Source organism: Monodon monoceros, unplaced genomic scaffold (genome assembly GCF_005190385.1).
Source record: "Monodon monoceros isolate NGI ecotype Baffin Bay Population unplaced genomic scaffold, NGI_Narwhal_1 Super_Scaffold_21, whole genome shotgun sequence".
In the NCBI taxonomy this organism is placed as follows: domain Eukaryota; kingdom Metazoa; phylum Chordata; class Mammalia; order Artiodactyla; family Monodontidae; genus Monodon; species Monodon monoceros.
This window is the reverse complement of record NW_021703778.1, coordinates 68,256,492-68,268,724: the sequence shown is the minus strand read 5'-3', so window position 1 is coordinate 68,268,724 and position 12,233 is coordinate 68,256,492. Positions and strand designations below refer to the sequence as shown.

The 12,233-nt window shown below is 53.2% G+C and overlaps 1 protein-coding gene across 1 annotated transcript in view; it reads left to right on the top strand.

Moving 5' to 3' along the window:
* The window catches only part of IGDCC4 (immunoglobulin superfamily DCC subclass member 4), a 37,091-nt gene extending 25,103 nt beyond the window's left edge, over nucleotides 1–11,988 (top strand). The window contains 12 exon segments of the mRNA XM_029237102.1: nucleotides 701–940; nucleotides 1,072–1,173; nucleotides 2,663–2,846; nucleotides 3,514–3,641; nucleotides 5,419–5,489; nucleotides 5,491–5,590; nucleotides 5,840–5,977; nucleotides 6,757–6,862; nucleotides 7,359–7,431; nucleotides 7,433–7,588; nucleotides 8,338–8,499; nucleotides 9,046–11,988. Coding sequence (XP_029092935.1) covers nucleotides 701–940; nucleotides 1,072–1,173; nucleotides 2,663–2,846; nucleotides 3,514–3,641; nucleotides 5,419–5,489; nucleotides 5,491–5,590; nucleotides 5,840–5,977; nucleotides 6,757–6,862; nucleotides 7,359–7,431; nucleotides 7,433–7,588; nucleotides 8,338–8,499; nucleotides 9,046–9,453 — 1,868 coding nt within the window. The 3' untranslated portion in view covers nucleotides 9,454–11,988.
* The last annotated feature ends 245 nt before the right edge of the window (nucleotides 11,989–12,233 follow it).

Below are 12,233 nucleotides of genomic sequence, written 5' to 3'. Positions count from 1 at the left end.
GTGACTTTGGACAGACCATTCACAACTCTAAGACTTCATTTACTGCCAGGTGTGGCATGAGGATTAATTAATGTAAACAAAATGTTTAGCACATAATTAAAACTTGTTAAACAGTAGCTGCTTCCATGATTATGATCGTTGTGGGTTTGGCTGAGAGGCCCAATGGTAGAGTGGTTAAATGCAGTCAAAACCTGGCGCACATACTATCTGTGTGACCTTGGGCAAGTTACTTTTACGAGCCTCAGTTTTCTTATCTGTAAAACAGGGATAATAGTGCTTTTGTTATTTTATAGGGTTGTGAGAACAGCATCAGACACATAGTGAGCTGCCCCACTCTTAGGCTTCCAAGTAGGGCTCCCCACTTCCAATGGCTCCATCCCTCCTTCCTGGCTTTAGCAATCCCTGGGATCCCCTACCTGCCGGTACTCATGCATTCATTCCTTCAGAAGAATTCTAGAGCCCTGCCCCAGAGGTGCTCCTTGCTGACCTCTTTGCAAATGCCCAGGAGACATCCCTGCATTCCCAGCACTCGTGGAGGAGTGAGGTGTGCTCTAGACCGAGCCTGGGCCTGGCCCTTAGGCCGGTGGCTGAATGTTGATGCACTGGGAGAAGGCTGGCAAGGCTCTCACTCAATGCTGTCTTCCTGCTTTTTGCTTCCTCATGTCTCTTCCCTCCTCCCTTCCTGCGCCTCTGCCCGCAGTCCCTTTTGCCCCTGCAGAGCTGAAGGTACGGGCAAGGATGGAGTCCCTGGTCGTATCATGGCAGCCACCCCCTCACCCCGCTCAGATCTCTGGCTACAAACTGTACTGGCGAGAGGTGGGGACAGAGGAGGAGGAGGCAGATGGCGAGGGCCCTCCAGGGGGCCATGGAGACCAGGCTTGGGATGTGGGTCCTGTCCGGCTCAAGAAGAAAGTGAAGCAGTATGAGCTGACCCAGCTAGGTGAGGAGGGCCAGGTGGGGAGGGGTGAGATGGACATAGCTCCAGTGGGAGACTGGACAAGCGGGGTCAGTGGCTGGAGATGACCCCAGAGGTTCCTCTAGCCAGTGAGTGACCCCCATGACCTTCCCCAGTCCCTGGCCAGCTGTACGAGGTGAAGCTCGTGGCATTCAACAAACACGAGGATGGCTATGCGGCAGTGTGGAAGGGCAAGACGGAAAAGGCTCCCACCCCAGGTGAGGGGGCTGGGGAAGCGGGGGAGGAGGTCTCAGTCAACAGGGTGGCCTCCTTTCCCTTTCCTCTGGGCCAGCTCTGGTGGTCAGGTTGTCTGGAAGCTTCAGCTACCCGCAAACCCATTCTACTAGGCTCTTCTAGGTTACAGAGAGAAGCTCCAGCTTGTGCACTGTCTTGTAGGTCTGCTTACCGTGTTTTCATTATCCATGAACAGTGCTAATATGGAAGGTTTGGACAGAGAAAAACCCCATGGTTCATCAGTGACTTCTGACTCCAAGTTTGACCTTTAAACAATTTTTAAAATACATCCACCTACATTGCACCGTCTATCAGATTATTCCTATGCTCTAGGGAGGGAGGGTATCCCTTTGTGGCCCACCAGGAAACTGAGGCTCAGGATCTTAGTTGGGGCTGCTGCAACAAAACATTATAGACTGGGTGGCTTGAACAACCAGTTCTGGAGGCCGGGAAGTCCAAGATCGAGACCCCAGCAGAGCCAGTGTCTGGTGAAGACCTGCTTCCTGGTTCGTAGACCATAGGCCATCTTCTCGCTGTGTCCTCACATGGCAGAAAGAGGGTTGGAGAGTTCCCTGGGGTCTCTTTTATGAGGGCACTGTTATAGACTGAAAATGTGTGTCACCCCAGAATTAATATGCTGACACCCTCCACTCCAATGTGATGTAATAGGAGGTAATTAGGATTAGATGATGTCATGAGGGTGGAGCCTTCATGAATGGGATTAGCACCCTTATAAGAGTCACAAGAGAGCTTGCTTCCCTTTTCTGCTCTGAAGATACAGTGAGAAGTCAATTGTCTATAACCCAGAAGAGGGCCTTCACCAGAACTTGACCATGCTGGCACCCTGATCTCAGACTCCAGAACTGTGAGAAATAAATTTCTGTTGTTTATAAGTCACCCAGTCTACGGTTGTTTGTTATAGTAGCCTGAACAGACAAAGACAGGCACTAATCCCTAAGACAGGACCCACCATATGTTCAAATTTCAACATATGAACTTTGGGGGGACACAAACATTCATTCCATGAAACTTTTCCACGTCCTTTACAAACATTAACTAATTTAATCCTCATAACAACCCTATTATCTGCCCCACTGACAGAATGGGGAATGGAGACACAGAGAGGTTAATTAACTTCTCCATAGTCACACAGCTACTAAGTGGCAGAGTTGGAATTTGAATCAGGGCAGCCTGGCTTCAGAATCTGTGCTCTTAATTGCCATGATTTGCTGTCTCTATTACATTCCTACATACTAGTGTTCCACAGTCTGCTATCTGTATGCTCTTGGCAAAAATCACTTGAATTCTTGGGAGCCTCAGTTTCCTCATCTGTGAAGTGAGAATGGTGCCACCCAACTCACAGGATCAAAAGAGACTGGGTAAAAGAAAGTGCCCTGGGAACTGCAAACCACTATACATATTGAGGGATGAGTATCCTCCCTCCATTCCCACACTCTAATTTTCACCCTCCAGACCTGCCCATCCAGAGAGGGCCACCCCTGCCCCCCGCCCATGTCCATGCGGAATCAAACAGCTCCACATCCATTTGGCTTCGGTGGAAAAAACCAGACTTCACCACAGTCAAGATTGTCAACTACACGGTGCGCTTCAGCCCCTGGGGGCTCAGGAATGCCTCCCTGGTCACCTATTACACCAGGTGGGAAGAGGGGGCTGATGCTGCGAAGGGGGAGGAATAGCAGACGGTGGGGAAGAAGGCAGCAGGTGGTGATGAGGAGAGGGGACCTGGGGGTTCAGGGACATTTCATGACTCATGTGTTAAACTGGGGGCACATTGAGGGTCTGATGACCAGATGGTGCCAGATGGAAAAGGGGCCTCCATCCAGTCCCATCCCCTCACAGGAGAGCCTTGTACTCAACCCTAGGAAATGTCACGCAGGACAGACCTATTTCTTCAACTTCACGTGACGGGGAAGAGACAGCCCAGCTGCTGTCCTGAGAGGTCCCCAGTTAAATGGGGAGACAGAGACCCTGACCTGGGGAGTTGTTTGTTTGGCAGAGGAAACAAAGCATAAAAAGAAATAGATATATACAGTGGCAGCTGAAGTAAAATTAAGTCAAGGAAAAGAAGCATCAGAGATGGTCCCTTGGGTAGAGAATGATGTGGATTAATCCAGGAATGTTTCCTGGAAGAGGGGCCTGGCGTGGGGATTGGACATGGAGCCTGATACAGCCAGACCTCTCTGCAGGTCCTCTGCATGGTGTTAGTGGCCCCCATGGGGCTGGGGTAGGGGAGTAGATTGGAGGGCCCTGCCCTGCTAGGAGGGTGTGCCTGAGAGCCCTGGTCACGTTTCTTGCCTTGGCAGCTCTGGAGAAGACATCCTCATTGGCGGGCTGAAGCCATTCACCAAATACGAGTTTGCGGTACAGTCCCACGGCGTGGACATGGACGGGCCTTTCGGCTCCGTAGTGGAGCGCTCCACCCTGCCTGACCGTGAGTGGCCACCAGTCCATCTTTCAGGGAACTCCTTCTTGCCCCAGCATCCCTCTTGTGAAGCACCCCTCAGAACCCCATGAGTGTCCGTCATTTGCTCTGCATCTCTGTAGGCAGTCCTGTGCTGGTCTTAACCGTTTACTCACAGACATCATAACGTAAGATTTAGAGGAGTGGTTTCTTTTAAGAGGCTGTGGGAAGACCTCAGCGAGCTGTGAGGGGGGCCAGGTCTGGAGGCAGGCATCCTGGGTTCTGCCTTTGGGTCCCTGTCATCCCCCTGACACACACCGAGACTTAGGCAGTCCCCTTCCCCACGAAGGGCCTGTGGGTCCTCATCTGTCAAAAGAGAGGATGGGACCATTCGCTTTGCAGGTCTGTGACTCTGGAACCCTCTGGAAATGCATCTGAAGACAAGTGGATTTTTTTTTTTTTTTTTTCGGTACGCGGGCCTCTCACTGTTGTGGCCTCTCCTGTTGCGGAGCACAGGCTCCGGACGCGCAGGCTCAGCGGCCATGGCTCACGGGCCTAGCCGCTCCGCGGCATGTGGGATCTTCCCGGACCGGGGCACGAACCCGTATCCCCTAGCATTGGCAGGTAGACTCTCAACCACTGCGCCACCAGGGGAGCTCGACAAGTGGATTTTTGTTCTCACAGCAGAGGCTCTTTGGTGCTTCCAGTCCTAAGACTGCTCACCTTTCTATTGACAGACCTCTGTCCCTGACCTGAAATAGGAAGACACATGTAGGGTAGGGTGGGGAGGCCCTCTACCCTCATGGATTCACTTTTTAAAAAACTGCTTGCAAGTTGTTTCTCACCCATGCATGACTTCAGTTCTTATGGTCTTAAACTGCGTGCGGAGTTTAGGGAGACCCTGGTGTTTTCTCCAAGGAGACTGTATGATACTGGATCCCCAGCACAACTGACCAGGCTATAGAGGGGGGAATGTTTTCTCCTTTCGCAGGTGGGGAGACTGGAGCCTGAGAAGCAGAAAGTCACCTAGGATCAAGGAGGGTTCTGGCAGCCCGTGGTGCTGTGGCTCTGTTATGCCTTAGAGCCCTGGGTCCCCATCCCACCCTCTGTTGGGCCTCGAAAACCTGAGCCCCCAAATCTCTGTCCCTTCCCAACACACCAGCCACCTTGTGTCCCTCCTTCTCGCCCTTCCTCATTCACTCCCGCCCCCCAGGATCAATTTCTTCTCTGAAAAAAAACACAAAGCCTTCCAAGGTGCTGCTTCTCCCACTGCGGTTCCCCTGACCCTGAGGACTTGTGCCAGGGGCAGGCGTAGACAGAGGCTACCCAGGGCATCAACCAACTTTACTTGAAGATTTCGGGTGGCAAGGGGAGTTAGGAACTTTAAATGATAAAGTATTTCAAACACTATTTTTATATTAAATGTTACCACGGAATAGATGAATTTAAAAGAAAAGGTAAGCCTTCTGAAAACTTCTGAGCTCTGCCCCCAGGTCCCTAGAATACCAGGAGTTGAAGACAGTGTCTTCAACCCTTGGAAGTATTTGGGTGTGGAAGTTTGAGGAGCTCTGCTCCAAGGAGTAGAAAAGAGTTTCTGAGAGGGGAGGAATGGTGGTGAAGCCCCCTCCTCAACTGTATTCCAGAAAGTCCCCAGTGAGAGACCAGACCTCATTCTGCTTTGTGGTTTGTGGTTTGTTCCAGTGGAGGAAGCAGGGAGGCTATGTCCTTGTGCCCTGGCTCCCAGCTGCCCCCAGAGCTGGGGCTGTCAGTGACCCTGCCTCTCCCCGTCTCCCCTCCTGACCCCCAGGGCCCTCCACGCCCCCATCTGACCTGCGCCTGAGGCCCCTGACGCCATCCACCGTTCGGCTGCACTGGTGCCCCCCCCTCGGAGCCCAACGGCGAGATCGTGGAGTATCTGATTCTCTACAGCAGCAACCGTACCCAGCCTGAGCACCAGTGGACCCTGCTCACCACCGAGGGTGAGGGCTCGCGCCCCACGGCATCTGAGCAAGAGTTTCCCCACCCTCTCCCCACTTTCCAGCCTCCCCAGTGGCTGGTTAGTAGTGAGCTTGCCGCTGAGGTTTGTTCTAGGAGGAGCAGCCAGAAGCTGCCGCCTGAGCGGGAGAAGCAGATTCTCTCAGGGCCACTTCCCAGCCCATCCCTGCAGCCCACCCCGACCCAATTCACCAACCCTGCTCTCCCTGCCTTCCCCATGCCCCCCCCACCAGGAAACATCTTCAGTGCTGAGGTCCACGGCCTCGAGAGCGACACTAGGTACTTCTTCAAGATGGGGGCGCGCACGGAGGTGGGGCCTGGGCCCTTCTCTGGCCTGCAGGATGTGATTACTCTCCAGGAAAAGCTCTCAGGTAAGAGGCAGGAAGGCAGGAAGGGGTGGGGTCCATCCTGGGGCAGCCCAAGCTCTCCAGAGCCCCCCCCCCCCCCCACACACACACAGTTGACTTCTAACCCTCAAGCCATCTCTTCCAAGGTCCTGCCTCTGGGCATGACTACACTTTCATTGTTTTGGACAAGTGCCCTCTTCACCTGGTGTGGAGAGGACAAATTTGGAGGGAAGATGGGTGTGGTTCAGTGGTGATTCAGTTGAGAGGTCAGATTTGCGGGAGACTGGCTTGGTTTCTTTGGGAGATTGCTTTGGAGAACTGGCTTAGAAAGGTGATGAGATTTATGGGGTGGAGGTCTTGGGCAATGGGACTGGCTACGTAATCAGCAGGGCCCGGTGTGAAAGGAAAATGTGGGGTCCCTTATTTAAAAAGGGGGAAGAACTTCCAGATGGTGACAGCAGAGCATTAAACCAAGCCCAGAGCCCTTCTAAGCATGGGCCATGTGCCCCTGCAGGTGTTGCACACCTGCAAAACCAGCCCTGTTAGGAAGGCAAGAGGTGTGTTTCACTGAAAGGCCAGGCTGATGGGGAGGAGCCACAACTTCCGTATGTCCAGTGAGAGAGAGGTAGTGGTGGTCTCTGTGAGTCCATGGGGCCCTCCTGTCCTTGCATGAGAAGATTTCACATGTCCAAAGGGTGAGGCTCAGGCCAGGGGTCTCTGGAGGAAGCCGCAAGTCCTGGTCTACGAACCCTGGGTTCTCTCCCGTCCTCCATCTGTTCTGTTCCCTCCCTCTCCCCCGCCAGACTCTTTGGACGTGCACTCCGTCACGGGCATCATCGTGGGCGTCTGCCTGGGCCTCCTCTGCCTCCTGGCCTGCATGTGTGCTGGCCTGCGCCGTGGCCCCCACCGGTGGGTGAAGGAACCAGTCTGACCGCACAGAGGAGAGGTTTCTAGAAGGGCTGCAGAGATGAGGGAGCAGGGAAAGTGGCCATGACTTGCTCTGGGCCCTCCCAGGAGCCCCATTAAAGTTGACTCTGGGATGAAGGGGTTGGGGGTGATGACCTCATGAGAGTAGGGGGTGGGTTTAGGGAAGCCCCCCAGCATATCCCCTCAGCAAGGGCAGGCGTAGGTAGAGCTGCCTCTCTGCCGCTTCCTTGGTAGCTGCCAGCATCTTGCAGAGAGGGACCCCAAATCTCCAGATGCCTGGAGCCAAGGGAGGAAGGACCCCAGTGTAGTGTCCCAGCTGTTTTGAACAATCCCAGAATTTCTTATTCATTGCACAGACCGGGAAATTAAGTCTCAGAGATGGGTAGGAACCTGCCCAGGGATACAGGCTGGACTAGATACCAGTCTCGCCCCCACCCCTCTCTTTGACCACTGTGCTGTCCCCCATCTTCCCTTCCAGGGAAGCCCTCCCGGGCCTGTCCTCCACGGCCACTGCTGGGAACCCCACGCTGTACTCCCGAGCCCGCCTTGCCCCCCCCCAGCCCCCCGGCTGCCCATGAACTGGAGTCCCTTGTGCACCCCCGTCCCCAGGATTGGTCCCCACCGCCCTCAGACATCGAGGACAGGGCTGAAGTGCACAGCCTTATGGGTGGTGGCGGTCCTGACTGCCGGGGTCACTCCAAGAGAAAGGTGAGCCTGGGTAGGTCCGAGCCCCACACTGTGGCTCATGCCCGAATAGGACACCAGGGGGCGCGAGAGCGCAATGTGTGACCCCGTGAGAGAGCCCCTTTCCTCCTCCCCCCTCCCCTTCCTGGGCCAGCTGCAGAAGAAAAAGCATACTCTCCCTCCTCCTTGAAAGGGTTGGGAGGGCAGGGAAGCAGATGGGCCTCCATCCCCGGCAGAATAGGTCAGCCTGGTTCTCAGGAAGGAGGGAAGGGCCCTCGATGGGCTGTCTGCGGTTGACTCGGGATGGCCAGAACACCCAGATCCCTCCTCATCCTGGGAGCTGGGGAGACCTCTAAGACCCGGCTCTCCCCAGTATGGGAAAAAGAGGCTGGTCAGTTTGGAGGTGGTCAAGTGGGACCGGGATCCGGATAAGGTGGGCCCACACAGGGCAGGTCCCCTCCATCCTAGCAGTGGTGGCTCATCCTGCATTCCCTGACCAGCCAGCTCAAACCCCTGAGTCTTTCCCCATCCTTTCCCTGCCTCTGTGGTGAAGGAAACCCTGCCTGGCTCAGAAACCTCTGGGCTTTTCTGCAGGAGGATCTTTCTATCCTCAAATTCACCCCCAGACTCTCAGCCCATTCTGTGCTCCTCCCTACAGCCTTGGGGAGGGAGGTAGCAAGGGGGCCAAGAGAGTCTGTGAAGGGAGCTCCATACACTTCCCTCTCATACTTCACAGTCAAGCTCTCAGTGCTCCCACTTTTCTTCCTGTGCAGATCTCCTGGGCTCAGCACGGTGGGCTGAGCTGGGCAGGTTCCTGGGCAGGCTGTGAGCTGCCCCAGGCAGGCCCCATGCCCTCTCTGACCCGGGCCCTGCTGCCCCCTGCTGGAACCGGGCAGACGCTGTTGCTGCAGGCTCTGGTGTATGACGCCATAAAGGTCAGCGTCCCGGGAGGAGGGGGGAGGGAAGGAGAGGAGGGTCCCCGCGTTTGTGCAGAGCAAGTAGTGAATCCTCTGGAGAGCCCTGGTGGTAACTTCCCTGGGGCTAAAAGTATAGCCAGCAGATCCCTGGAGCCTCTAAAGGTGAGTGGATGGAGGGCAGGCCAGTTTGGGAGAACCTGTATTTCTCTGGGTTGGGGACAAGCCTTCCTCTACCTAGACGTAAGTGGGCCACAGCAGAATTACATGGATCTGACGGTGCACCCGGCCTGAGTGCACTCAGCCCTTCCCCCTGTTCACTGAGGCCCTGACTGAATCTAGTACTTCTGGAACTCCTCAGCAAGGGCAAATGCGTAGTATTTCCCTGCCTTCCCAGGGATCTGATCATCATCTCTTTTAGGACAGTCACCGTTCTTCCTTTACCAGCTCCCATGTAATGTATAACGGGCTCTGGGCTGGGGGTCAGTCTCTCTGCATCCCAAGAATGATGGCCGTCCTTCTGATGGTCACTCTCAGTGATGGTTTTGTGTTCTCTTCTCTGACCAGGGCAATGGGAGGAAGAAGCCGCCCCCAGCCTGCAGGAACCAGGTGGAGGCCGAGGTCATTGTCCACTCTGACTTTAGTGCATCCAAAGGGAACCCTGACCTCCACCTGCAAGACCTGGAACCCGAGGATCCGCTGCCTTCAGAGGCTGCTGACCTCACTTTGGGTGTTATGAATCTCAGGCAAGGGGCAGACTGGCTGGACAGGGAGCTGGGAGGGTGTGAGCAGGCAAGCCCTGGGCCAGACAGACTTACCTGCCTGCCAGAGGCAGCCAGTGCTTCTTGCCCCTACCCGGATCTCCAGCCCAGTGAGGCTCTGCAGGAGGCCCCAGGGAACAGCTGCCAGCCAAAGGCCCCCTGCCCTCCAGCAGCCAGCCCAGGCCTGCCCAGAGCCCCAGTCTCCTCTGCTTAGCTCCCTCGAGGGCACAGTTTGGGGCAGGCTGGTATGGATCATGGGACATGACACGTGTGGCCACACATGTACACGTGTCTCCCTGCAGGTACTGACCATCATCAAGCCATTTGGAGCCTCCTAGGGTGCTTTGGCTCAGGGGAGAGGAAGAAGTGGGTTGTTCACTCTTCCCCACCCATGCTCTGTGACACGTGTGGTAGGCGAGAGACACGTGAAGCACAGCTATACGTGCTGTACACGTGTGAAGCGCGTGTGCGTGTGCTGGTTGGTGAGCTGGGAAACCTTGGCCCGGGCAGTGGTCACTACGGCCTACTCCGTCCTCCAGGTCAGGACAGTGCCCAGCCCTGTGGGCCCCCACCTCCGTCACCCAGCCTTTTATTACACACTCTGAGAGTGTCTCCAGTGCCCTGTCTGACAGAGACAGCCCCGGCCCACTTCCTGTCTGGCTGGGCTGAGTGCAAGCAGGCTCTGAATGCCTAACGCTTTAGCTGCATCACCTCTGCCATGTCCCCGGTGCCCAAATTGAGAGGGTGACTCTGGCTCCCCTCAGAGCAGCTCTGCATCTAGTGTTGTAATTGGGGAAGTGCCTGGTTTTGAAAATCTGCTTTCTCTTGCTCTCCCCTCCTTCCTCCCCGCTCACTCCTCTAGTGTCTGTCTCACAGTCGCCCTGCTCTCCCAATCCTAGCGCCCTTCTCTTCCTCCCTGATACCCTTTCCTTTCCTCTCTGCGCTTTCTCTGTCTCCTCTTTCCGTCTGTCTCTGCTGTCTCTCCCACCTCTCCCACACTGTGTCATGTGGTTCTCCTGCCTGGGTTCAATCTCTGCATCCTCCCCTAACAACATGACTACCTCATGTCTGTTCAAGGCCAGAGCGTGACTCCTGTGTCTGCCATCCACTTCAGCCATCATCCTCCCACCCCCTTCCCATCTGTGCCTCCATAGGCCCCCTCCCCAGGCAAACTGCCTACCCCCAGTGCAGTTTGGAAAAGACCTTTCAGCTTCCCTTGCATCTTTCTGCCTGTGATTGAGATCGGAGGGTTCTCCTTGGAGGGGATAAATGCAAGTCATACAAGGGGGTTTTTGAGACAAGGAAAGGGGAACACGACCCAGAAGCTTGGGGTAAAATTACTCCCTCCCTTCTAGGCAGGCAGGCAGATTTGCTGGACAGAGGGGTTTGGGGACCTTCCTTCCCAGTTGAAACTAGAAGGGTATAAGGGGATGGAAATTAGGGGTTCCGTGGCCCCACCGCTTCCCACTCTGTGCACCTTGAACATGAGCTGACGGCATGGAGGTGGAAGGAATCTCATCCTCTTGCAGTGCTGGAAGGGAGGGCTTCACACAGGACAAGGGTGATGGGCTCTTTTCATTTTGTCTTTTCTTTAAATTCAATCCTGAAGTCATTTTCTGTTGACCTACCACACAGGGACAAGCTTGACTTCTGTTTCCTGTGGAGAGAAAACAAGGTCATTTATTTGATTTTGCACCTCAGCCTCTCATAGGAGCATCGAGTATGTGGTCTTTTCTCCCTGCATTCATCTTTTCTAACTGAGCAGCACATCAAGGGTTAACTCTGGCTTCTGGGCCAAATTAGAAATAACCAGTCTATCTTTCCTTTTTTTTTTTAAATGGTGAAATGTCTCTCAGCGGAGTTGCAGCTTTCTCAGACCCTTTCAGCCTCTGTGTTTATTACACTCGGGTGTCACTCACGTTTGACATCCGCACCTACATTTCCTCCTCCTCCCCCTCCTTCAGGCAGCCTATGATAACACTAAAGATTATTAATGTTGGTTTTGTATCTCATTAGGACAGAATTGTCACTTGTACTATTTCTGTAGCACTCAGTGTTGCTGTGGCTAACACTACTGTATATGTTTCATCACCGCTCTGAAGGTCAAAAGCCTCATTTTATTTTGCTGGTTTGATTTTTTTTATTTTCTAAAGGAAAAAAAAAAAAAAAAACCAACTGCCCTGAATTAAACGGCTGTTTTAACAGTAGGCTCTTAGCATTACACCACGCAGTCATTTTTCATGTTCTTGTTTAACGGGCAGTGAGGTTCTGGTTTAAATTAAATAGCTGCAAATGAGACAATTTATAGCCCGTTAGGTTGGGTGGAAAATTGTTTCTCAAAAGCAAATAAGTAATAAATCTGGTGTCTGCCTGTAACTCACAGTTGATAAGAAAGTGGCCATTACTCACTAGCATTGTATATGATTTGGGCTCTGGGTCATTCGGAAGTGTTAGGTTTGTGTCTTTGCAACAGTATTTTTATTAGAAAAGAGTCCATTGGCCTTTTACAGGGTATTAATCCCTTTGTCATCTACCACCGATGCCTTACGGTTTTTGAGTCTCATTTAAAAACCTTTTCTCGATGCATGACACGTGTAATCGGTACCTGCTCATTTATTTGTCTGTAGTTTTGCTGTATTATTTAATTATTTTTCCAGTGTTTTCTTTCTCCTTACAAGTATGATATTCTTTAGTGTTAAGCCAAGGCATTGATCATGTATCTGTCCCTATAATGAGTTAATAAACTATTTTCCAGAAAATGTTCTCTTTTGGAACCAAATGACTAGAATTTCCTCAGCCTTTCTGCACGAGAGAATGTATTTCCTACCAGGATGGGAAATGTTGGTTTTTGAGGGAAAGAGCAGGTGGTTATAAGAAAGAACGGATCTTATCTCTGAAAAAAAGGTAACCCTTGTACATTGCCGATGGGAATGTAAATTGGTACAGCCACTGTGGAAGTCAGTATGGAGGTTTCTCACAAAACTAAAAATAGAA